This window comes from Crinia signifera, chromosome 19 (assembly GCF_055691185.1).
Source record: "Crinia signifera chromosome 19, ASM5569118v1, whole genome shotgun sequence".
Lineage (NCBI taxonomy): Eukaryota > Metazoa > Chordata > Amphibia > Anura > Myobatrachidae > Crinia > Crinia signifera.
The window spans coordinates 24731153-24758687 of NC_139226.1; the positions used below are offsets into that span (position 1 = coordinate 24731153).

The 27535-nt window shown below is 49.1% G+C and overlaps 1 protein-coding gene across 1 annotated transcript; it reads right to left on the bottom strand.

Annotated features, from left to right (window-relative positions):
• Positions 1-1809: 1809 nt before the first annotated feature.
• Positions 1810-27535, bottom strand: LOC146042240 (cell adhesion molecule CEACAM7-like). The gene is made up of 7 exons (XM_083162161.1): positions 27487-27535; positions 21465-21821; positions 17527-17784; positions 13190-13318; positions 12607-12668; positions 3767-3799; positions 1810-2239 (listed from the first exon to the last, which is right to left on the bottom strand). Exons 1-7 carry the CDS (start codon positions 27506-27508, stop codon positions 2174-2176), a joined length of 927 nt encoding a protein of 308 aa, XP_083018287.1. The 5' UTR covers positions 27509-27535; the 3' UTR covers positions 1810-2173.

The window sequence follows — 27535 nt, forward strand, 5'->3', positions numbered from 1 at the left end:
GTTCTCCCCGAAGGTTCCTAGTACTGCATCCCTAATCCAGCATCTATGTTTACCTGTGGGTTGCCTAGTGGGAGAGCACGTGGTGCACGGCAACTTGACCCCTTACATGGGTCATTGAGAGTTCACCAAGAACCTTCTGATTTTGGTATAGTTTGTAATTGTAGTGGCACTGAAGCTGTGAGAAGACCGTCTGCATAATCAGAGTATTGAGTTCTAGTGTGACCAGTCTAGCTGCTCTTTGGAAGAGCTGATCGGTACTACTTAAGGAGGACTCTATTTCAGGGTGGCCACCACTAATACCGATAATGTACAGTATGCAAGTTGCTATTAATTACTAACTGGTGAAATCCAATAAGCTATCATTCTGACATTTATAACAATACTAATTTACTGAGGCATTACATGCTTACAAACAATACTCCAAACAGAAATATAGCTTTTATTTCCAGTATACAGTATAACAGTCATTGCTCACAAATAAAAATAATTATAAAAGAAAGTATATAGATCGAACAACCCGCTCCCTAAAAACAGGATTCCAAGAACATTGATGGAATATTTTCCATGTAGTCTCACCGTGTATCAACCGGGGAACGAAATTTCTAAAACTGAATGGTTTGGAGCCTATTGTAACCACTTAATGAGTGGGTGATCGCTATAGGAAACTATGTAAACAAAATTTTTTATGGATGTTTGAAATTTATTCTATAATTCCAAAAGGTTTTACAGACTCTGTGGAGTTAAATTGAGTATTATCTTGTTATCTGTATGTTCTAGTTATGTTTGACTATAATTGGATTATTTAAATACCATAATGATTTAAAATTACAGTTGTCCTCCAAGTATGATCATCTCTACCAATCTGACGGTTACCACTTGACTACTGACCTCATTTTGTGAGCACTTTTTTTTCGTTTTCTGGGTGATTTGTTGGATCAGTTTGGAGTAGCTCTGGTGGGAAGGTGGCAACTCGCAGTACCAACCTTGCTGTGGCAGACAGGACTGTCAGATCAAGCTATTTGGTGGGCAGGTCTGCCCTCCATCACAGTGTCATTTGGCTGTTAGCCTTTGGCATTAAGGCCTGTAACTACATATTATTGGATGGTGCTTGAGGTCCGTTATGGAGGAAAGCTTGTCCATGGGCAGTATTCAATGAGAAAAATTCGCTGTGATTTCTGGAGAGTTTGTGCTTTTCACGCGGTGGAGAGAGGTTTTTTTTCTCCAAAGGCGAGCCACCCTATTCAATGTGAAATATTCTCCGTCTTTCTAAGTGATTCTCGCCGTCTCTCTCCGTGTAGAAATTCTCCATCTTTTGATGGAGAGCAGGAATGTGAACTTTTAAACTAAAAGGGTGTTTTTTTTAATTTTGGTGTCAAAAAATCAGGGTTTTTTTTCTGTGAAGGGCCATGTTATTTTTATTCATGTGCCTATAGCACATGAATATATATTTAATTTTAAAAAAAATATTTTTTTACATTTTTTTTTTTTTTTTTTTTTACACAGTGCAGCCAGCAGGGGGCCGGAGCGCTCGAGCCGCTCATTAGATATTCATATATTCACTGCACCCGAAGCACGTTCGGGTACAGTGAATACTGGGTCCCCCGCTGGCTATAGGGGGGGCAGCCTGTGCTGCCTGGGTCCAGGGGAGCCCTGCTCCCCACCCCATATCCCCTGCAGCAGCCAAGAGAGACTTTAATCTCTCTTGGCTGCTACGTCCCCCGGCTCCCTGACAGCTCCCTGCCGTGGACGCTCGTCCGCTGCAGGGGTTAAGACTCGCCGCGAGTGGCGGCGAGTCTTAAAAACGTTGAATAGTGGGAGCAGGAGTGGCAGCGAGCCCTCCGGAACACGGAGAGTGCACGGCGAGCAAAAAAAAATGCTCGCCGTGCACGGAGAATATTTTCATTGAATACTGCCCATTGACTGTGCACCATTTCAGGGATGATCCATTACACCAATGTTTATGTTTTAGGGCTACAGCGGTTGAGTCATTTCATCCAATTAGCATATTAGTTGTCCTGTCTGCTTTTCGATCACCACCAAAGTTGTAGCTTATGCTATCATTAGAATTGATGGTCGACAATTATCTTTTGAAGTTATTTGTAGATTTGAGTGTTTTCAGGATATTATAAGGTGTTTTGGTAACGGTAACAAGACGGCTTCTGTTACAAGAAGATTATGCAGCGTAACTATGTCCTCTCCTTAAGTCACTGTAAGTGTCCTGGGATTTGTATAGCAAATCCTACAAGAAATACAAATATATAGTGTTACACCAAACACACTATACTATACACAGACACACACGTATCAGCGCACACATCATTGTGGCAACATTTTCCTAATCATTTCTCTTGGTACTTGCTGAGCAGGGACAAATCAGTATCTCACAGGAGATGACGGCTTGGCGGATCCTCATTTATTCTATATCCCGCATCTTGCTGCATTTACTTATCTTGGTTATAAATTTAATTTTGTTATTTTTAATACTCTTCTTCAATAAATATAAACTTCTAAATCTCAGATATTAATAATAGACTGTGGGGGTAATTCAGGATGGATTGCATACGCAGGTCCTGCAAAAGCAGCGCAGAACAGCGAATGCCTCTACCTGATTGCTGAATGACAGGCAGATGTGATGGCAGGGAGGAACGGGAGTCTGGCATTTCTAGATATGGAGCAAAATCCCCATTTTCTGGAAGTGGCTAAGTCAAGGACTTGAAAGCCAGACAGCCTGAGGAAGGTTAAGGCCCCCATACACTGGCTGATTTGGCCCTGATGGGATGTGTCTGACATCCCATCAGGTATGATCATGGTCCCGTGAACATCAGACCGGAGTCAGAGGTCGGACCTGCTTGCACGTCTGACTTCCTAATCAGATACCCTCCCAGCAGCAGGGAACGGGGTTGCCTGGTGACACCAAAATGCTGGCTCCTACTCAGTGACAGGAGCCTGGTGCTGCATTGTAACACTGTCACTGTGCAGGAGCTGACAATGCAACCACTGTAGTTTTTGGGGACAGCCCACATCTCCAGGACCACCAGAGTGATGAAAATGGGGGTTCGGGAACAGTGGCGGCTCCAATGAAGGGACTGCAGCACAGTCCAAAATTCAAATTGGGGAGAAACCCCAGCTGCCAGTGGGTCCCAGCTGTCAAAGTTTGAGTTGGCAGTTGTTGTGACTCTCCTAATTGATTTGTAGACTGTGGTGCAGCCCCACCCCTTGAGCCGGTCACAATGCCCTGTCCTTTTCTGGGAAGCCCCACCACAGGGGAAAGTGATGCCCCAGCCTCCACATTTCACTAATTTCTGAGACCAAGTGACCATTACTTTCCTTACACTCAGAGTTTAGTGATATAAACCCTATGTCGGGATTATGATGATGTTCCCACTGTACAGATGGAGCCCCTCTCTTTCATTCTCAGCGCTCGCCAGAACCTCCCCACTGGTGAGCACTGGCGGAGAGGGACTCCTTCAAACTGGGACGCGAGTGCATCTCACATGCACACGTATCCCAGTCACTCGGTGGCTGGGCGGAGTGACCCTGCCCCTCTCCACTTCAGGGAGACGGGCAGGGTTAGGGGGGGTTCGGGCAACGGTGGGGACCGGCAATGGCGGTGGGCAGCTCTGTCGGAATGGGGGGGCGCAAGTGTCTTGTGCGCTCACACCCCCTTCCGACGGCTGGCGATGGAATCGCTGGACCCTGCAAGGAAGAGACCGGCTACATCTGTACATGAACATATCAGATTATTGGATTTTCTGGAAACACTCACCATATATGTAGACTCTTGCTTAGTAGGATACCCCTAGAATAGGTAATGGAGAGAAGAGTGTTACAGTATTTGTATAATATGTAGTATTTGATTCTAGATATATACACTGATCAGTGGCGAAACATGTGGGTGGTGGGCCCAGGTGCAAAAATATAATTTATTAAAAAAATGTAGGCATGCCCGGGTCTTTGAGGGAAGACTGCTTCTATCACAGCCGCCATAAATCCTGGACTACGCACAGACTGCGCATACTAAGAAAATCAATTGATAGTGAGTGATTGCGAATGGATTCACAGCGAATCACTGATCTAGATATTTGCAGCCCTGCTAAGCGATTCCCAGATGGACACAGGGCAGGATGGCCTATACCTGATCACAGGACTATTATCTGGATTACACATAGTGTCCCTAATGCTGTCTATGTGGATAGATAGATAGATAGATAGATAGATAGATAGATAGATAGATAGATAGATAGATAGATAGAATAAGATGTAAATAGGAGAGACAGCAGGGACGTGCAGTCAGGGGAGGCAGGGGAGGCAGAGCCTCCCCTGTCATTAATGATTACTAAAATAATACAAAGAAAATACTTATGACACATATGTGTCATAAGCATATGCTTTATTTTAGAAAAAAAGTGGTAAAATGATTATTAGAATTGGTTACAGAGGCACCAAGAGCGGTGCCTCCGAGTGTCATTGTTAAAGTTCTGAACTATGGGGCGGGTAGGGGGCGGGGACAACTAGCTGTTGTCAATGCCCATTAGAAAAAGCATTACAGGAGGCACCTATAGCGGTGCCTCAGTGACAGTCAGGGACATGCTTTCTGTTTCTGGCTATATGAAAGCACGCCCCTGTCACTGAGGCAGATGTGATTGGGCACAGTGGCGCTGCCTCAGTGACAGGGGCGTGCTTTCATATAGCCAGAAACAGAAAGCACGTCCCTGACTGTCACTAAGGCACTTCTATAGGTGTCGTTGTCTCCCCCCCCCCCCCCCTAAAGCCCCGGCGCTAATCAAGAGACTAGTGGGAGATTGACTGATCCCCCTCTCCCACAGCGCTAGCCCCAGCTTCAGCGCTTAACGTAAGACCAGCGGGGGGAATAAATAGTTTGCTACTGCCCAGCGCCGTCCCGAGTGCTGAATGTGACACCAGCGTCTCCCCCTCTCCCCCAGCGCTCCAGAGTCTCCAGCTGATTTCAGCTGCTCCCCTGGCGCTGGTCCCAGCTCCAGCACTGACGAGCAGCTGAATGGGACAGCAGCGGCTCCTCCTCTCCCCCGGCGCTGGCCCCAGTTCTAGAGCCTCCAGATGAGACCAGCAGGGGAAGTGACTTGGTGGCTGCCGCCTGGCCCCAGCCCAGGCTCCATTTCTTATGAGGAGATCAGCGGGACTTCACGGCTCCCCCCTCGTGTGATGCCAGCACTGCTCAGCAGAACTGCAATCCCAAGGTCAGTGCTTCCGACCCCCATCCCCAGCCCAGTGCCCCCTATTTAACCAGCCATCCCCCTTCCCTAGACCAGTGCCCCCTTAACCAGCCATCCCTGTCCCCAGCCCAGTGCCCCCTATCTAACCAGCAATCCCCTTTCCTAGCCCAGTAACCCCCCTATCTAACCATCCACCCCCTTCCCTAACCCAGGGTCCTCTATCTAACAAGCCATCCCCTTCCCTAGCCCAGTACCCCACTATCTATTAAGCCATTCCTGTCCCCAGCCCAGTATCCCCCCCTAAGCAGCCATTCCCCTTCCCTAGCCCAGTACCCCACTATCTAATAAGCCATCCCTGTCCCCAGCCCAGTACCCCCCTAAGCAGCCAATCCTCTTCCCTAGCCCAGTACCCCACTATCTAATCAGCCATCCCTGTCCCCAGCCCAGTACCCCCTAAGCAGCCATTCCCCTTCCCTAGCCCAGTACCCCACTATCTAATAAGCCATCCCTGTCCCCAGCCCAGTACCCCCTAAGCAGCCATTCCCCTTCCCTAGCGCAGTGCCTGCCCTATATAACCATCCATCCAACAGCACAGTGCCCCCCCATCAGCTGGGGTGGTAGAACAATGGTTCTCCGTGGTGGCTTGGTGGAGTCAGTACAGACAGGGTCTGTGGGGAGCGCTGGGTCTGGGTAGGAGCTGCTCTGCCGATTTCTGCTGCTTATGCAGGCGGCTGCTCCCACACTTGCCTGTCAGCGCAGAAGCAACGCGGACCCAGCGCTGCCCACAGAGCTTGTCTGTGCTAGCTCCAACAAGCTAGTGCCTCACCATCCCCTAACCTCACCGCACGTCACTGAGAGACAGGGAGTGTTAAACAACAGTAGGGCATATTTATTAACCTGAGTGATAAAGTGTCTGTTTTTTATCACCAGCCCATCGGCTCCTACCTGTAAAGTTACTGGCTTGGTTTGAAAAAAAGACAGGTAGGAGCTGATTGGCTTGTGATAAAAACCAGACACTTTGGGGGACATTTACCAAAATGGATTCATAGAAAAAAGGTGTATTCGTAGGCAGAAATACACCTTTTTTTTACGAATTTGTATTTTCAGGATTTACAATCCCAAAAATACAACAATTCGTAGTCCTAAAGATGGAACATTCGTATTTGTATTTACAAATACGAATGTCTACACCATCGATAGAATACAACAGAAATCACCATTCAAAAGAATGGTGGTTTCTGATTTACTAAGCAGCCGTACTGATAATACGGCTGCTAAGTGGTGTAAAACACCCACGCAAATACGACAGGAAAATAGAACACCATTTTCATGTCGTATTTGCGTTTTAGCCTGCACGGATCAGTCAGATCCGTGCAGGCTTCAGTGTAAAAAAACAGAAAAATTAAATAAATAAAAAAAAAAACGGCGTGGGGTCCCCCCCACAGCCGAAACCAGCACCAGGCTGACAGAGGCTGGAGCCGGTAATTAAAAACCAGGGAACCCGACAAATAGGGGTTCCCTGATTTTTAACAACCAGCCCCAGGCTCCTGCTCTGGGGCTGGTTTCCAAAATACGGGGGACAAAATGACTAGGGGTCCCCCGTATTTTAAGAACCAGCCCCAGGCAAAACCAGCCAGCAGGGTAATGCCACAGCCGGGGGGAGACTTTTTATGCAAGTCCCCCCGGCCAAAGCATTAACCCTACAGACCAGTCAGCCTGGCCAGGGGCCCTGGGGGAGTGGGGACCCCCCCCAATAAAGGGGTCCCCCCCCTCCAGGACGTACCTGACCAGGCTGAAGCCTGGTGCTGTCCTCGATGCCCCTGGGCGGTGGGCATCGAGCTGATAGCGGTGTAAAAAATAGAAAAAACTATTGTTTTTTACTGTGGCACTACAAGTGCCAGCAAGCCTCCCCAGCAAGCTGGGACTTGGATAACCACAAGTCCCAGCCTGCTGGGCATTAAAGGGCCCGCTGGGTCTTGTAGTGCCACAGTAAAAAAAATAGTTAAATAAAACACACTGACACCCATTTTAAATAAAAGTTTAATACACACATTACATACATACAGATACTTACCTTTCTTGATCCCGTAGGTAGCCCTGGTCCTGATGTCCTGTGTCGTCCTCCAGGTCCATGTCGGCTGTCTGCGTCGTCCTCCAGGTCCATGTTGACGGTCCGTGTCGTCCTCCAGGTCCATGGCGGTGTCCGGGTCCGAAGAAATCCATGTTGGAGCTGTGGAAGGAAATCCTACTCACCTGGTCCTGCGCTGAAGAAGTCTTCTCTTGATCCAACGTAATCCGACTTTCTCGGCTCCTGATTGGCCTGCTAGGCGGCCAATAGAATTCAGTCTGAGGAGAGGCGCCGAATATGAAACATCTCAGCATCTCTCCTCAGCGCGATGCAGAGACAGCGGAGACAGCGGGGAGCGCCGACAGCTGTGAAGATTACCTGGATTACGTCGGATCAAGAGAAGACTTCTTCAGCGCAGGACCAGGTGAGTAGGATTTCCTTCCACAGCTCCAACATGGATTTCTTCGGACCCGGACACCGCCATGGACCTGGAGGACGACACGGACCGTCGATATGGACCTGGAGGACGACGCAGAAAGCCGACATGGACCTGGAGGACGACACAGGACATCAGGACCAGGGCTACCTACGGGATCAAGAAAGGTAAGTATCAGTATGTATGTAATGTGTGTATTAAACTTTTATTTAAAATGGGTGTCAGTGTGTTTTATTTAACTATTTTTTTTACTGTGGCACTACAAGACCCAGCGGGCCCTTTAATGCCCAGCAGGCTGGGACTTGTGGTTATCCAAGTCCCAGCTTGCTGGGGAGGCTTGCTGGCACTTGTAGTGCCACAGTAAAAAACAATAGTTTTTTCTATTTTTTACACCGCTATCAGCTCGATGCCCACCGCCCAGGGGCATCGAGGACAGCACCAGGCTTCAGCCTGGTCAGGTAAGTCCTGGAGGGGGGGGACCCCACTCCCCCAGGGCCCCTGGCCAGGCTGACTGGTCGGTAGGGTTAATGCTTTGGCCGGGGGGACTTGCATAAAAAGTCTCCCCCCGGCTGTGGCATTACCCTGCTGGCTGGTTTTGCCTGGGGCTGGTTCTTAAAATACGGGGGACCCCTAGTCATTTTGTCCCCCGTATTTTGGGAACCAGCCCCAGAGCAGGAGCCTGGGGCTGGTTGTTAAAAATCAGGGAACCCCTATTTGTCGGGTTCCCTGATTTTTAATTACCGGCTCCAGCCTCTGTCAGCCTGGTGCTGGTTTCGGCTGTGGGGGGGACCCCACGCTGGTTTTTTATTTATTTATTTAATTTTTTTTTACACCTTGCAGCCTGCACGGATCTGACTGATCCGTGCAGACTGCCTACAAATAATTCGTATTAGCAGCCGTATATACGGCTGCTAATACGAATTCCTACGACATCGGAGGGTTACAAAGCAGTCGTATATGACTGCTTTGTAACTGATCCTCCGGAACACGACTTTGCATACGACTTAAACAGTCGTATGCAGTCGTAGGAAAAATACCAATACGAAAAACTAGGTTTTTCATATTGGTAAATTTCCCCCTTTATCACTTCACTAACGTCACCAACACCGTAAGATACCAATCTGAAAAGAGGGGGTTGGAAGAGACTCCTCAGGAGGCACATAGCATAAATTATATATTGTGAACACGTATTCAGTGCTACAGTCATTATGGATTTTCTTTGTGTCATAATGGCATGCGATGCGATGCGACGTGGCCGACCCGATTTTTACATTGGACCCAAAGTAAAAATGATCCCTGAGACCCGATTTTACATTGGAACCAATGTGAAATGCCCCCCAGACCAGATTTTTAATTGTATACACACCCTGATGGTTAATTATTATGTCAAATGCCCCCCCATTGTTAACGCAACGCCACGGTGAATGTCAACCCGAAGCATGGCGAGCGCAGCGAGCCCCCAATGGGCGGTGGTGCGTGTCCTCCAACCTTTTCATACCCCCACTATCCACGTCGATGTGGAGTTGATTTTATATAGTGTGGCGAGCGCAGCGAGCCCCGCGATGGAACGCGTAATACGTGTGAAGCAATGCGCGTCCCCTCGAGCGGGGCATGCTGCGCTCGACACGCTTCGGGCTCGGTGGCGAGCTGAGCTTGCCACACTATATAAAATCAACTCCACGCTGACGTGGACAGTGGGGGTATGAAAAGGTCGGAGGACACGTACCGCCACGCTTCGGGTTGGTGTTGATCGTGGAGTGGCGTTAACAATGGGGGGGCATTTGACATAGTAATTACCCATCAGGGTGGGTATACAATTAAAAATCAGGTCTGTGGGGGCATTTAACATTGTAATCAGCCATCAGGGTGGCTGTACAATTAAAAATCGGGTCGTTTTGGTCGCATCGCATCGCATGCGATTTGCACGCATACGATGCGATCGACCCGATTATATACAATAGAAATAGGTGGCGCCATGCTGGGAAACAAGTACCTATTTTTTTTAATACAGTTTTTGAACCATGTTACTTTGTATCCTATATGTGGTGACCATTTTATATAGAAAACCCTTTTTATTGAGAAATTTTTGTTTTTTATTTAATAAATTTTCGATTAAAAAAAAAAGACCTGGATATATATTCTATAATAAGGAAAAGGCCATCCTCCACCACACCTGAGCACTCAAAGAAACCGCTATATGTGGAGAACCCCTACACTACATAGTGATTGAGGTACACTTATCCTTTATTCTTGAACAACATTCCACTAGGGTGGTAAAACATAAAGAAACCGTTATAGGCACTTCTCTATTCACAGTTTGGTGAGTAAGGTATGCCATCCAGTCTCCCATTGATAAAGAAACCAATAAAGGCGTCCTCCCACCTGTTAGTGGTGAGTAAGGTATGCCATCCCTTTATGAATTGGATAATCCCCGCAATTTTACCTAGAAGGTATACCTCCATTTTAATAAATCTAGGGGATGTAAGGGATACTGAAGTGTATGACACACATATAATTTAATACTACACATTGGAGCATATTACACACATATGTCTGAGGGGCTGAGGATCATCTGAAGATCATAGGAATTGGGAAAAGGGTACTGCTTTCCTAGCACGGCGCCCGTCTCATTGATTGTATGCCTGTACTTAAGGCATACAATCAATGCGATGGACCCGATTTTTTAATCTCATGGATCTTATGCATACATAAGATGCATGAGATCCATGAGATCCATGAGATAAAAAAATCGTGAGCCCCCAATAACCATTGTTAACACCACCAGCACTATCAACGCCAACCCGAATGCCAGTCCGACCTTTTCATACCCCCACTATCCACGTCGGCCTGGAGTTGATTTTATATAGTGAGGTGAGCGCAGCGAGCCACCAAGCCCAAAGCGTGGCGAGCCCCTCGAGGGGACGCGGACTACTTTACATGTATTCCGCGTCCGCTCGCCACGCTTTGGGTTTGGTGGCTCGCTGCGCTCGCCACACTATATAAAATCAACCCCCACGCCGACGTGGATAGTGGGGGTATGAAAAGGTCGGAGGACGCGTACCGCCACCCCTCGCGGGCTCGCTGCGCTCGCCACGCTTCGGGTTGGCGTCAATAGTGGGGTGGCGTTAACAATGGGGGGGCCATTTCACCCATGAGGGGGCGTTAGCAATTAAAATTGGGGTTTTGGGGGCTTTTTACATTCATTCCAATGTAAAAATCTCGTCGATCGCGTAGATTGCATCATCTCACGCATCTTATGCCGCACAAACACATAAGATGCATGAGATGCTTGAGATATCAGCCCCACACATACAATCTAGATCGTGGGCGTCGTGCTAGGAAAGCAGTACCGGGAAAAGAAACCTTGATAGGGCAGCACGGACTGTGTAATGGTTAGCATTACTGCCTCACATCGCTGAGGTCATGAGTTCAATTCCCACCATGGCTCTAACTGTGTGGAATTTGTATATTCTCCCCGTACTTGCGTGGGTTTCCTCCCACGATCTAAAAATATACTGGTAGGCTAATTGGCTCCAAACAAAATTAACCCTAGAATATCTATGTGTGCGCGTACATGTGTTAGGGATTATAGATTGTAAGCTCCACTGGGGTAGGGGCAGTTGTGAATGTTCAAATATTCTCTGTAAAGCGCTGCAGAATATGTGTGCGCTATATAAGAAACTGGTAATAAATAAATAAATAGGAGTATACACCACCTGTTCCATGTGAGTTATGGTACGCTGCTGGTTTTAACACCCTACCCCACCTCCAGGGGCCTTTAAAAGAAACCTTTATATGCCTATACACCTACAGATATAGCGCCTCTCTTAATAGCTTCAGAAGGGGACGCGCGCGCACGAGACGCACGTGCATCCATTTACAACGGAGCTCCCCCTGCTGCCTTGCCGCCAGTCCCCGCCACATTCCCCCACCTCCCCGCTTAACCCGCCCTAACCCTGACTGTCTCTCTGAAGCGGAGATGGGCAGGGTTCCCATCCCCCACCAACGGGAAACTAGAACACACGTGCGTGTGGGAGGCTCGCCAGTGGGTGCGATCTGGCGAGCGCCGGCGCTGGATGAACGGCGCTACATCTGTATACATCTTGTGAGTGGCGGTACACCTTTAAAGTGGGCTCAATAATAAATAGATTGAAAAGACACCTTGATATATGCTTCATTGTATTTTAAATGGTGAGCGAGGTATACCATTCTGAGTTATACACTCACCGGATATATCCCAAGAAGAACATGCCAACACATTGCTGTTTCTATTCTCTTTCCATATACAATTGGAGCAAATCCCAAAACTGACCCCACCACACCCTGACCCACGATGACCACTGCATCACCTGGATGGAAAAGAAACCGCTACACGTTTGAAAACACTCCATCTCAGAGTGAGTTGGGTACACCCACCCTATTTCTATCTTCTTTAACATAAACTTTTATATAGATGAAAGTCTCACTAATTGCACGTTCATTCCATATTTTCACTATATGAACACTTACTGAGAAAATCACCATTTGAAAGTCATTTGTCACAGAATATTCCTTTATTGAGAAGAAGGACACTTGACACAAAGTAAATACATAAGAACTGTAACACGGAGTACTTGTTCACAATTTTATATCATTTATGTTATGCGCATCCTGAGGAGTCTCTTCCAACCCCCTCTTTTCAGATAGAATAATATCTCTCTGTCATCAGGTAGGTGGTGTCCAGCTGCCTCTGAGGGGGCAATATTAAGTGATATACTGGAGGGGTGTCAAAATGAAATAATATCTTGCCCCCCCAATCCCCCCCCACCAAAAAGGTTGTAGCGTCCCTTGTACTAATTCAATTGTTTTGCATTTATTTACACATTGCATACAGCAGCAATTCCTGAGTGATGGCATAGTTCTGTACTCACCACTGTAGCAGCCTGTACATTGTAATACTCAGTCTCTGGGGCGTCCTTCTTATATGATGTCACTGTTTGTAATTAGAAATACTTAGATGCATTTACATTGGTTATCATGTAGGATATTACTGTATTATACAGATGTAATGATGCTAAGTGAATTGTCAAGTTAATATACTATAATATCTATTCACAGGAGACAACGTGTCTGGGGGTGTGGCCAGAAGCTCACATAGTTCTGGCCATGCCCCCATAGTGATCATCATGCCTGTGAAGCCACACCCCAAGTGGTGAGACCACACCCTTTCTGGTTCTGTGCACTGCAGACTACAGCAGACAGATTATTGGGAGGTATGTCATCTGCCACTACGATGTCCACAGTGAGTATGTCGACATGACAGTGCAGATGCCAGGTCCCAATACAGGTGTAATGCTACGTATACAGCAGTGTGACAGTCAGGTTGTTAGACAGTAGTAACACAATATACACACATAACAAACGTCTGGCACATGGATTCTGTTCACATTGCACAGTGGTGTTATGTACGAACGCTCATCCAATGACATGGATATTGCATGTCTCCCCCATTACCTGTCTGTTCCTCTCTCACAGGAAGGACACATCTCTTATACAGCAGGAAGGTTGCACTAACAATCAGCACAACCCCCAGGACTGTCCCACAGATGATTCCAGTGGTCCCTCCAGCACTGAGCCCAGCACCTGTGCAATACATGGATGTCTGTTCTTAGAATATTTTAGCAAGTACAAGAAAGTATATAGGAATACAATACATACCATCAGCAGCGGCTCCTACCTGTGTGTGTGTGTGTGGGGGGGGGGGGGCTGCCTGGTGTAGGGGAGCAGAAGAGAGCCCCCTCCTCTGGCCATGTCCTGGTGCCTGTAAGCTGCAAAGTGCAAACTCTTGGCTTCTATGGAGTGCATTGGCTGCAGCCCAAAGAAGCCGACTGGGGCTAACTATGATGCATGTCAGTGTTGTCCTACAGGAAGCCAGCTCTTTGATAATTATAGCCCAGTCTGGCAGGCCCACCTCCAAATGGGACCACCTGTCCTGCAGGTGACTGACAGGTAGCACTTCCAATAGGAAGTCACTGCCAGCCTCAGCGTACCAGGCTAACTGGCTCACTGCCGCCCATAGATAAATTCAGCCACTGCAAGATAATATACAGCGATATCACCTATGGCATATGCCTTATTTGTCTATACAGTATATGACAATTATTGTTCTATATCACATGATCTTAAGAAGAAGTGTGCCAATGACCAGTTTCCCTGCTCTTCTCTCGGCTTGAAGAATTGATATTTCAAAACTTAAGTACTATGTTTTTGAGCTGGATGGATCTTAGATGACTAGGCTAATGGAGATTGGACTTATTCAGTGCACAGCACCATGGGGATATGTGTTTGTGGTTATCCTAGCTGGGGGGAGGTTAGGGATAAGGAATATACTTTTTCCCATGTTGACCTTGTGCATGTCAAACTTTATTTGGCTACATATTATAGAGAAGGAGGGTACATTATATGTAAGTGTCACTACTCTGGGCATATTATTATAAATATGCGGCCCCACTCGGGACATTATGAATAAGGGGCACTACTCTACACATTATGAATAAGGGGCACCAATCTGGACATTATGAATAAGGGGCACTACTCTAAACATTATGAATAATGGGCACTACTCTGGATATTATGAATAAGGGGTACTACTCTGAACATTATGTATAACCTGCACTACTATGGGCATTATAAATAATGGGCACTACTCTGTGCATTATGTGTAAACGGAATTACTTTGTGCATTATGGGTAAGCGGCATTACTGTGTGCATTATATGTAACCTGCACTACTTTGGGCAATAAAAAAATGGGCACTACTCTTCGCATTATTTGGAAGCAGCATTACTATAGGCATTATGTGAATGGGTTAGTACTGTTTTATATTATGTGTAAGGGGCATTATTCTGGGCATCGTGTGGAAGGGGCACTACTCAGGGCATCATGTGGAAGGGGCACTACTCTGGGCATCATGTGGAAGGGGCACTACTCTGGGCATCATGTGGTAGCGACACTGTTCTGGGCATTATGTGGAAGCAGCACTGCTCTGGGCATCAAGTGAAAGAGGCATTGCTCTGGGCATCATGTGGAAAAGGCACTACTCTGGGCATCATGTGGAGAGGGTACTGCTCTAGGTAATAAGTGGTAGGGGCACTGCTCTGGGCATTATGTGTATGGGAGACTTCTCTGGGCATTTTGTGGAAGAGGCACTGCTCTGGACATCATGTGGAAGAGGCACTACTCTGAGCATCATGTGGAAGGGGCACTACTATGGGCATCATGTGGAAGGGGCACTACTATGGGCATCATGTGGTAGCGACACTGCTCTGGGCATTATGTGGAAGCAGCACTGCTCTGGGCATCATGTGAAAGAGGCCCTGTTCTGGGTATCATGTGGAAAAGGCACTGCTCTAGGCATCATGTGGAAGGGGCACTACTATGGGCATCATGTGGTAGTGACATTACTATGGGCAATATGTGTATGGGTTAGTACTGTTTGCATCATGTGGAAGGGGCACTACTCCGGGCATCATGTGAAAGAGGCACTGCTCTGGGTATCATGTGGAAAAGGCACTGCTCTAGGCATCATGTGGAAGGGTCACTCCTCTGGGCATCATGTGTTAGTGACATTACTATGGGCAATATGTGTATGGGTTAGTACTGTTTGCATCATGTGTAAGGGGCACTACTCTTGGCATCATGTGGAAGGGGCACTACTCTTGGCATCATGTGGAAGGGGCACTACTCTGGGCATCATGTGGAAGGGGCACTACTCTGGGCATCATGTGGAAGGGACACTACTATGGGCATCATGTGGAAGGGGCACTACTATGGGCATAATATGGTAGCGACACTGCTCTTGGCCTTATGTGGAAGCAGCACTGCTCTGGGCATCACGTGAAAGAGGCACTGCTCTGGGCATCATGTGGAAAAGGAACTACTCTGGGCATCATGTGGAGAGGGTACTGCTCTGGGTAGTAAGTGGAAGGGGCACTGCTCTGGTCATTATGTTTAAGAGGCACTGCTCTGGTTATATTGTGAAAGGGGCACTGCTCTGGTTATCATGTGAAAGGGGCACTGCTCTGGGCATTATGTGTATGGGAGACTACTCTGGGCATCATGTGAAAGAGGCACTGCTCTGGGTATCATGTGGAAAATGAACTGCTCTGGGTATCATGTGGAAGGGGCACTACTATGAGCATCATGTGCTAGTGACACTGCTCTGGGCATTATGTGGAAGCAGCACTGCTCTGGGCATCATGTGAAAGAGGCACGGCTCTGGGCATCATGTGGAAAAGGCAATACCCTGGGCATCATGTGGAGAGGGTACTGCTCTGGGTAATAAGTGGAAGGGGCACTGCTCTGGTCATTATATTTAAGAGGCACTGCTCTGGTTATATTGTGAAAGGGGCACTGCTCTGGGCATCATGTGAAAGGGGCACTGCTCTGGGCATTATTTGTATGGGGCACTGCTCTGGGCATTATTTGTATGGTACACTGCTCTGGACATCATGTGGAAGAGGCACTAAACTGGGCATCATGTTAAGGGGGCACTGTACTAGGCATCATGTGGAAGGGGCACTACTCTGGGCATTATGTGAAAGGAACACTGCTCTGGGCATTATGTATTAGAGGCACTGCTCTGGTACGCGCAAGCATCTTGCGCACGGGCACCCCCTTCCGGCGGCTGGCAATTCCATCACCAGTCCCCGGAAAGATGAGTCTTGCTACATCTGTAGGACACCCTGTATCAGTGTCGCATCCAGAGCTTCTCTCCCAGTCTAGGCTGAAACAGTGTGGCCTAAACATATTTATACACACACAGGGGGTTTATTTATGGGAGTTCTACTGAAGATGAGATGTTGCTATGAGCAACCAATCAGATTCTTATCTTCTAAATCAGTGGTTCCCAACCTCGGGTACTAGTTACCCTGGGGGTACTCAGCAGACTCAGTTGGGTGTACTTGAAAATAATATTGGTAATGGCAGAAGAATAATATGTCTCCCAATGGTGGAAGAAGTCTACCATTGCCGAGGAGACTAACCACCTTGTGTCACTTCTGGTTCCGTCTGCAGCTTCTTTAGCATCTCCTCATGCTTTTGCTTGACCAGCAATCCACTGGGAGCTATCCACAATGCCCTTAGACATCAGCGGTCATCTGACCCGCACTGACATGGGTGGAGGAAGCAGCAGCATTAATCCTACAGGCCTTAGCGGGAACCCAAGAGACGGTACACAGCCAGCGGCCAGACACAGAGGATCCGATTCCTGACCGAACACAACTCCTCTGCTAATCCTTAATATAACGACACACATACTACTCACTTCCTCTCCACTCATAGGTATAGTGGATATTTCAAATTAAGAGGAGGGGGTACCCATAATGAAAAGCCTAATCAAGGGGTACAGGAGAGAAAAAAAAAGGTTGGTAATTGCTGTTCTAGATGAATAAATTGAAATATATAAAAGGCTAAATACTCCTAAACTTTTTTAGATGAAGTACCACTAGTGACCCCTAGAGGTCCCTCGACGGACCAAATTACTCATTAACAGAAAGTGAAACCAAAATGATCTGTTTCAAACTTGCTGGCTATGGAGAGAGGGAGCAGTGAAGACAGAGATTGGAGCTAGGAGCAGATAGGGACTAAGCCGTCAGTTTGACAGGTTTTAAACTACTGTAGTAAATAAATAAAAAGTAGAATCTGATTGGTTGCTATGGGCAACATCCCATCTTCAGTAGAACTCTCATCTTAGTAATAAACCCCGGGATTTTTAACTGCCCTTTATGTTACAAAGAGATGGCTCTATTACATTACCTGGTCTTGGGCTGGAATAATACATGATATACTTACGTGTTCCAACAATCACATACACAGATGCAGTAGTAATATCATGTGTCGCCGGGTTCGTCACCACACAGGTATAAATTCCTTGGTTCTCAAATGTAGCATTATGAATTAAGAGTGCATTTTGCTTTATACCAAGATCTCTATCCATGATTTTCCATTGGTAGTCGGGTGGTGGAACAGAGTCAGCGGAACACGATAATGAGATGTCCGAACCAAAATACACCGATAATTCACCAGATATTTGCATGTTCTCTGGGCCATCTGCAATAACAAATATACCCGATGTCATAACAGTACGACAGAAAATAAGTCTGCAAGTTCTGCTGTGGGGACCAGCATTGAAGCAACCAAGTCTGTATTGCCCGGACTGGGCCATGAAAATGCAGCTTTATGGCCACCTGCAATGGTCCACCCATGCCCATTGCCGCCCCATTAGCTACTTAAACCGCAGTCGCGATGCAACCGCAGTTTAAGTGCTTACAATGTTTTACTCATTTCTAAGTGATGCTACCTTTCATTCTAAATTCTGGTGAAGAATCCAAAAACATTAAGCAGGTATCAAAAATACCTTTATATACTTTAAGATCGGTGTTAAATTGTGAGTTTGGTTATGCTACATTATACCTGCTCCTTCTATTGAGAGAGATGAGAATCATCACCATTTTTAAACATTACGGATTAATGGACTATAATACATATTGTTTTTTTGTTTCTATTTTTGTCCAATATGCCACAGGAAAATGAGCAAATAATGATACGTGAAAAAAAGGAAAACCGAGAATCCAAACATTTTTAAAACAAGGAAATTTTAGAAGCTGGCAGTTGGCATTTATTTGGTGAGCAGGAGGAGGGAGTAAGAAATTGGTATCACAGACTCAAGATCTGCAAAGTGCCCAATTGATACAATTTCTTGTATATTAAACCCCCGCCAATGGCATATTCTCACATCTTTTTTAATTTTTCTAGATTTCGATTTTTGCTATTTTTTACATAAAATTCCTTCTTGTTCAACAGTCTCAGAGCGTCCTTTATATAGTCTGTAGTATTTAGGATCACAATTCCACCGCCTTTATCGGATAGTTTAATTGTGATACTTTTATGTTTATGAACATTTGATCACTTTTATTTCTCCTGGTTTTAGATTTTCTTTCATATAACTTTTTTCCGCTTTTTCACACATTTTCCAAATTGTTCTAGGGTGGATTTGTAAAAGCATTCCACAAACGGCCCTTTGTACTGCAAGGGGTAAAGTCTGACTTTTTCTTAAAGAACTTTGTTCTATAAATATAAACATTTTATTGGGTCAATCTCAGAGACTTCTATTTCTGATTCTTCCTTAAGAGATTACAACATATCCAGGATTTGTTTTGTCTTCTTTTTAATCTAAAACTATAGGTTACTCTTCTGTTTGGTTTGATTTAAGGGCTTTAAGTGAAAAATACCTCTTCCAGTGTAATGCACAGTACATACATACCTGTTACAGTCCACAAATAAATTAAAGATATTTGGCTTATGGACTTGTACCCAGGAGTTTGAATCAGAGCAGCCATCTGAGGGGGACTGCCGCCGAAGTTTCCCGCTGGCTGCTGTAGGCCTGATGACCGGGCAACTGGGGACTGAGTGTCAGCGGCTGGCAGCAAGGTACACAGGTGACGGGGGGGGGCGAATAACTTACTCTGCAGATGATCGCTGACGCTGCAGGCAGCTTCTTCTAGTTCTTCCTCCGGGCTCTCCTCTGTGGTAGCGTAGCTTCCTGCTGCTGGCCGGCTGCCTGCAGCTCACTACCGCCCTCCAGTGGCCAAGGGTTAGGGGTGCAATGGAGTTGCTAGGGTTATGCTGCTGCACTAGGGGCAGTGTAGGGTTTCACTCTAAATATTGATGGGTACTAAAGAGATATGTGTGTGAGAAGTGAGAAGATGCAACAGACCTGTTTTCAGCAACCCAGCACCTCACTCCCTCCACCGCTAACCCCAGCACCTCACTCCCTCCCCAACTAACCCCAGCACCTCACTCCCGCATCCACTCACTAACTCCCACCACCTCATAAGTCCCTGCTTCCAGCATCTCACTCCCTCTGTCACTTACCTCAGCATCCACTCCCTCTGTCACTTACCCCTGCACTTCAGGCAGATGGTGCATTTTTTGGCGGCTGTCTGATCCTGGAAGTCACATCATGTGGGCGGCAGCTGCTTCTTCTGATACACATGGGTGAGAGGCGGTGGGCAGCAGGAAGGCAGCAATGGCTTTCTTAAGGTGCTCCACAAAGCTCGGGGGCATGTTTGTTGAGAGGGCAGAAGTCTCTAACCACCACGTGCTGGCACTGTGTATGGACAGCAATGGAGGTGCTCTGTACTCTCACTTGGGGGGTGAGGCTGTCTGCAGGGGCAGCCATTAGCGATTATTTGGCACATATTGACTCCCTATTGACTCCCCATAATGCCTCCCTGCTCCGCACCACTACTCCTACCTTCCCTCCCTGCTCCACATCAAAATTCCCTCACTGCTCCACATCACTACTCCCAACCTCCATGCTCCGCACTACAAACACCCTCCCTGCTCTGAACCACTACTCCCACCGGCCCTTCCTGCACCAATACTAAATCTCTCACTTTCTGCTCTGCACCACTACTCCAACCCTCCCTCCCTGCTCCACACCACTACTCCCACCCTCCCTGCTCCGCACTACAAACACCCTCTCTGCTCCGCCCCACAACTTCATCTCTACATATCTACTACACACCACCACTCCCATCCTCCCTCCCTGCTCTGCATTACCGCTACCACCATCCCTGATCCATACCACAACTCCTCCATTCTCAGCATTGCTACTCTCACATTTTTCCTGCTCCACACCACTACTGTGCTTGATGGGGAGGTGGCCCCCAGCAATATCAGTGTATGGGGCCACAATATTTCTGTTGCCGGCCCTGGTGACTCTACGATGTGACAGGCCACAGACAGCTACTGCGGACCAAACACGTATGGAAGTAATAAAAGGCATTTTGTGTTGTTACATTCTATAGCACATACTACACTGCCAGGATGGTGTATCCACACAGCATACTTGGTTACTTTTGAAAACTAGTTTCAGGGAGATTATAGTTGGTATTAGAATTTTGCAAAGTGCCCCATTGAGGGGGCGTGTCATGCTCCTCCCAAAGGGCGTGTCTAGTTCCATATATGGAGAGATTGTGAACAGAGATTGTGAACGTGGCACCTAGAAGCGTGGGTGTGTACTGCTACATCTGAGAGGAATCTTGTAAGATTACTTATATCCAAATGTAGATGAGCCCAAAAGCAGTTAGTAAGACCTAAGTGATGCAGTTAAAATCCCGGCGGTCGGGATCCTGGCATTCAGAATCCCGACCGCCGTAATCCCGACACTTTCTCCCTCCGTGGGTGTCCACGACACCCCTGGAGGGAGAATAAATTATCGTGCCGAGTGTACGCTCGGCACCGGGCCCACTGTGTGGCGAGTGCAGCGAGCCAGCAGGGGGGGGGGGGGCGATCCACGTCCCCCCTTGTCGGGATTTCGGCGGTTGGGATTCCGGCGTCGGAAATTTGAGCGCCGGGATCCCGACCGCCGGGATTTCATACTGAATCCAGACCTACTATACTTGGTAAAGTGCTGGGAAATGGTGCTGATAAATTTATCTGTCTCTCATTCCTTTTTTCCCTAAAAATTTAACAGTGTAATGTGGGCTAGGTGAAATGAGGGAGATTGCTAGACTAATGAGGGAGAGAGGGAGATTGCTGCTATATCAGGGAGTCTTCTGCAGAATGCAGGAGGGGAGGCAACTATGCCACACAGCAGCATTACAATGCATGGTTTTTACAGAAATTCTACTTTAGAACATCCCGGCTCTTTCTTCTGTTCCCACTGTAGTGACCATTGGGGTGTTGGGGCCTTTCAAAAAAGTTACACCATTGTTATTACTCACCATAGACAGTCAGGGTCACAGACGCTTGCTCTGCTGGACTATATGTCTGTATCCTCACTGTGTAATTACCAGAATCTGCTATATGGAGATCTGTGATCAGTAATGAGCCGTTAGGTAAAGGTGTGATCCGAGAGACATATAGAGGCCCAGTACCTAGTGGGGAAGGCTCATTTGGAATATATCCGAGGATTAGATTCTGAACATCTGCATCTGGTCCTCTATACCAAGAGAAAGCAACAATCGTCCCAGTGACCCCAGTAACACTCAGGGTGACAGATTCCCGGATCACCGGATACCGAGGGATCAGCTGAATACTGATGGTTCCACCGGTCAGATCCATCCACAGACTGAGGAGAACTGGAAGAGAAGAATCCAGACATCAATCATCAGCCAATCTGAGAGTGTTACTGCGGGATGTGGTGGTGACAAATACATCAGTAGGGTTCTAGTGGTGGCAGGAGACCTGATGTGGGCACATAATGTAGATGTAATATGGAAATATACATATTGGTGATACTGTAAAGAGTAGCGCTAACGTACAAGTGATATCGATCATTTTGGCCCTTCTATACCAGATCATTTGTAATCTCGTCCACTGTGTACACCCGATGTTGTTAACGATAAGCACTCCTGAGACTCGGGCCGCAGACAATACAACACAAATATTCAGGGGCTGATTTTTAACCAGTGGAGACAAATACAGAAAGTCCCTGTGTAGGGATTATAGCTGTCTCAGCTGCTGCTCATAGTCAGTAAGTAATTGGAGAAACGTCCTATACAACCTCCATATAACTCTATATCCCTGAAGATAAAGACATTTAGTCCAGTAGAACAAGCGTCTGTGACCCTGACTGTCTATGGAAAGTTACAATGGTATAACTGCTCCAGTTATAGGGCAGACAGCGGCAGCACCCAGTTATAGGGCAGACAGCGGCAGCACCCAGTTATAGGGCAGACAGCGGCAGCACCCAGTTATAGGGCAGACAGCGGCAGCACCCAGTTATAGGGCAGACAGCGGCTGCACCCAGTTATAGGGCAGACAGCGGCAGCACCCAGTTATAGGGAAGACAGCGGCAGCACCCAGTTAAAGGGCAGACAGCGGCAGTGCCCAGTTATATGCAGACAGCGGCAGCACCCAGTTATAGGGCAGACAGCGGCAGCGCCCAGTTATATGCAGACAGCGGCTGCACCCAGTTATAGGGCAGACAGCGGCTGCACCCAGTTATAGGGCAGACAGCAGCTGCACCCAGTTATAGGGCAGACAGTGGCAGCACCCAGTTATAGGGCAGACAGCGGCAGCACCCAGTTATAGGGCAGACAGCGGCAGCACCCAGTTATAGGGCAGACAGCGGCAGCACCCAGTTATAGGGCAGACAGCGGCAGCACCCAGTTATAGGGCAGACAGCGGCTGCACCCAGTTATAGGGCAGACAGCGGCAGCACCCAGTTATAGGGAAGACAGCGGCAGCACCCAGTTATAGGGCAGACAGCGGCAGTGCCCAGTTATATGCAGACAGCGGCAGCGCCCAGTTATAGGGCAGACAGCGGCAGCGCCCAGTTATATGCAGACAGCGGCTGCACCCAGTTATAGGGCAGACAGCGGCTGCACCCAGTTATAGGGCAGACAGCAGCTGCACCCAGTTATAGGGCAGACAGTGGCAGCACCCAGTTATAGGGCAGACAGCGGCAGCACCCAGTTATAGGGCAGGGAGTGGCAGCACCCAGTTATAGGGCAGACAGCGGCAGCACCCAGTTATAGGGCAGACAGCAGCTGCACCCAGTTATAGGGCAGACAGTGGCAGCACCCAGTTATAGGGCAGACAGCGGCAGCACCCAGTTATAGGGCAGGGAGTGGCAGCACCCAGTTATAGGTCAGACAGCGGCAGCACCCTGTTATAGGGCAGACAGTGGCAGCACCCTGTTATAGGGCAGACAGCGGCAGCACCCAGTTATAGGGCAGACAGCGGCAGCACCCAGTTATAGGGCAGACAGCGGCTGCACCCAGTTATAGGGCAGACAGCGGCAGCACCCAGTTATAGGGCAGACAGCGGCTGCACCCAGTTATAGGGCAGACAGCGGCAGCACCCAGTTATAGGGCAGACAGCGGCAGTGCCCAGTTATATGCAGACAGCGGCTGCACCCAGTTATAGGGCAGACAGCGGCTGCACCCAGTTATAGGGCAGACAGCGGCTGCACCCAGTTATAGGGCAGACAGCGGCTGCACCCAGTTATAGGGCAGACAGCGGCAGTGCCCAGTTATATGCAGACAGCGGCTGCACCCAGTTATAGGGCAGACAGCGGCTGCACCCAGTTATAGGGCAGACAGCGGCAGCACCCAGTTATAGGGAAGACAGCGGCAGCACCCAGTTATAGGGCAGACAGCGGCAGTGCCCAGTTATATGCAGACAGCGGCTGCACCCAGTTATAGGGCAGACAGCGGCTGCACCCAGTTATGGGGCAGACAGCGGCTGCACCCAGTTATAGGGCAGACAGCGGCAGCACCCAGTTATAGGGAAGACAGCGGCAGCACCCAGTTATAGGGCAGACAGCGGCTGCACCCAGTTATGGGGCAGACAGCGGCTGCACCCAGTTATAGGGCAGACAGCGGCAGCACCCAGTTATTGGGCAGACAGCGGCAGCACCCAGTTATTGGGCAGACAGCGGCTGCACCCAGTTATAGGGCAGACAGCGGCTGCACCCAGTTATAGGGCAGACAGCGGCAGCACCCAGTTATAGGGCAGACAGAGGCAGCACCTGGTTATAGGGCAGACAGAGGCAGCACACGGTTATAGGGCAGACAGAGGCAGCACCCGGTTATAGGGCAGACAGTGGCAGCCCCCAGTTATAGGGCAGACAGCGGCAGCCCCCAGTTATAGGGCAGACAGCGGCAGCACCCAGTTATAGGGCAGACAGCGGCAGCACCCAGTTATAGGGCAGACAGCGGCAGTACCCAGTTTAGGGCAGACAGCGGCAGCACCCAGTTTTAGGGCAGACAGGGGCAGCACCCAGTTATAGGGCAGACAGCGGCAGCATCAAATTACAGGGCAGGGAGCGGCAGCACCCATTTACAGAGCAGACAGCGGCAGTGCCCAGTTATATGCAGACAGCGGCAGCACCCAGTTATAGGGCAGACAGCGGCTGCACCCAGTTATAGGGCAGACAGCGGCTGCACCCAGTTATAGGGCAGACAGCGGCTGCTACCAGTTATAGGGCAGACAGCGGCAGCGCCCAGTTATAGGGCAGACAGCGGCAGCACCCAGTTATAGAGAAGACAGCGGCAGCACCCAGTTATAGGGCAGGGAGTGGCAGCACCCAGTTATAGGGCAGACAGCGGCAGCACCCAGTTATAGAGAAGACAGCGGCAGCACCTAGTTATAGGGCAGGGAGTGGCAGCGCCCAGTTACAGGGCAGGGAGTGTCAGTGCCCAGTTACAGGGCAGGGAGTGTCAGTGCCCAGTTACAGGGCAGGAAGCGGCAGCTCCCAGTTATAGGGCAGACAGCGGCAGCCCTAGTTACAGGGCAGAGCGTGGCAGTGCCCAGTTACAGGGCTGGGAGTGGCAGCGCCTAGTTACAGGGCAAGGAGCGGCAATGCCCAATTACAGGGCAGACAGCAGTAGTGCCCAGTTATAGGGTAGACAGTAGCAGTGCCCAGTTATAGGGCAGACAGCAGTAGTGCCCAGTTATCGGGTAGGGAGCGGCAGCACCTAGTTATAGGGCAGGGAGCGGCAGCGCCCAGTTACAGGGCAGGGAGCGGCAGCGCCCAGTTATAGGGTAGACAGTGGCAGTGCCCAGTTATAGGGCAGACAGCAGCAGCGCCCAGTTATCGGGCAGGGAGCTGCAGCACCCAGTTATAGGGCAGGGAGCTGCAGCACCCAGTAATAGGGCAGACAGTGGCAGTGCCCAGTTATAGGGAAGACAGCGGCAGCGCCCAGTTATTGAGCAGGGAGCGGCAGCGCCCAGTTATAGGGAAGACAATGGCAGCACCCAGTTATAGGGCAGACAACGACAGCACCCAGTTATAGGGCAGGGAGTGGCAGCGCCTAGTTATAGGGCAGGGAGTGGCAGCGCCCAGTTACAGGGCAGGAAGTGGCAGCGCCCAGTTACAGGGCAGGAAGCGGCAGCGCCCAGTTATAGGGCAGACAGCGGCAGCCCCAGTTAAAGGGCAGAGAGAGGCAGTGCCCAGTTACAGGGCAGACAGCTGCAGCGCCTAGTTACAGGGCAGGGAGTGGCAGTGCCCAGTTACAGGGCTGGGAGCGGCAGCGCCTAGTTACAGGGCAAGGAGCGGCAGTGGCCAATTACAGGGCAGGGAGCGGCAGCACCCAGTTATAGGGCAGACAGTGGCAGTGCCTAGTTACATGGCAGACAGCGGCAGCACCCAGTTATCGGGCAGGGAGCTGCAGCACCCAGTTATAGGGCAGACAGCGGCAGCGCCCAGTTATTGAGCAGGGAGCGGCAGCGCCCAGTTATAGGGCAGACAATGGCAGCACCCAGTTATAGGGCAGACAGCGGCAGCACCCAGCTATAGGGCAGACAGCGGCAGTGCCTAGTTATAGGGCAGGGAGTGGCAGCGCCCAGTTACAGGGCAGGAAGCGGCAGCACCCAGTTATAGGGCAGACAGCGGCAACCCCAGTTAAAGGGCAGGGAGAGGCAGTGCCCAGTTACAGGGCAGACAGCTGCAGCGCCTAGTTACAGGGCAGGGAGTGGCAGTGCCCAGTTACAGGGCTGGGAGCGGCAGCGCCTAGTTACAGGGCAAGGAGCGGCAGTGCCCAATTACAGGGCAGGGAGCGGCAGCACCCAGTTATAGGGCAGACAGTGGCAGTGCCTAGTTACATGGCAGACAGCAGCAGCGCCCAGTTACAGGGCAGGGAGCGGCAACGCCCAGTTATAGGGTAGACAGTGGCAGTGCCCAGTTATAGGGCAGACAGCGGCAGCGCCCAGTTATCGGGCAGGGAGCTGCAGCACCCAGTTATAGGGCAGACAGTGGCAGTGCCCAGTTATAGGGCAGGGAGCGGCAGCGCCCAGTTATCGGGCAGGGAGCGGCAGCGCCCAGTTATAGGGTAGACATCAGCAGCACCCAGTTATAGGGCAGACAGTGGCAGCACCCAGTTATAGGGCAGACAACGACAGCACCCAGCTATAGGGCAGACAGCGGCAGTGCCTAGTTATAGGGTAGACATCGGCAGCACCCAGTTATAGGGCAGACAGTGGCAGCACCCAGTTATAGGGCAGACAGTGGCAGTGCCCAGTTATAGGGCAGGGAGCGGCAGCGCCCTGTTATCGGGCAGGGAGCGGCAGCGCCCAGTTATAGGGTAGACATCGGCAGCACCCAGTTATAGGGCAGACAGTGGCAGCACCCAGTTATAGGGCAGACAACGACAGCACCCAGCTATAGGGCAGACAGCGGCAGTGCCTAGTCAGGGACTTATATAGGATCCATAACCCGCAAGAATCCAACAGTGAGATGACGTTTTGCCTCGTTCTGGGATCCGTGTATGGCGGAAAAACCCGAGATTTATTCGGATCCCAACTCGGCTGTGGAAGATGAGAGGAGGGGGAGCGGTGTTCAGATCTCGGAGATCTGATCCCGCTCATGCCTAACACATACATGTAACATGCAATCAAAAACCAGCACGACTAAGAGACTTGTACAGGTTATTGCTGCATAAGTTTTGCAGTTAAATGTAATCTTACCATTTCTAATGATATATATTCAGACTTGCTTATTATCCCTAATAACAGGTAGGGGTCATTAGGTCGACAGTGTCTATGTCCACAGTCAAAAGGTCAACCACTATTGGTCCACAGTCAAAAGGTTGACACATGAAAGCGGTCGGCGTGGTCAAAAGTTCAACTTGGGGAAAGGTTTTCACATTTATTGGGGGTGTCTATGTTGACATAGATCAACATGGACACCGTATAAGTATACCGCATTTCCTCACATGGCGGGATGCACTATTAGCCTGCCATTACTATTATATTCTTCCTGTATAGATGTATCATTATACAGTATATGTGGCACCTTACCTGCTGTTACACAGACCCTCATTGTAGATGTCCGCTCAGTGTGTCTCCT

Excerpts from the sequence above, each read along its gene's own strand:
- LOC146042240 (XM_083162161.1), bottom strand. The coding sequence starts at position 27,508 with ATGAGGGTCTGTGTAACAGCAG. Across the intron at positions 21,822-27,486 it reads GAGGGTCTGTGTAACAGCAG|TTCTCCTCAGTCTGTGGATG; the intron begins GTAAGGTGCCAC and ends CTTCTCTTCCAG. Across the intron at positions 17,785-21,464 it reads TGTGACCCTGACTGTCTATG|ATGGCCCAGAGAACATGCAA; the intron begins GTGAGTAATAAC and ends TTGTTATTGCAG.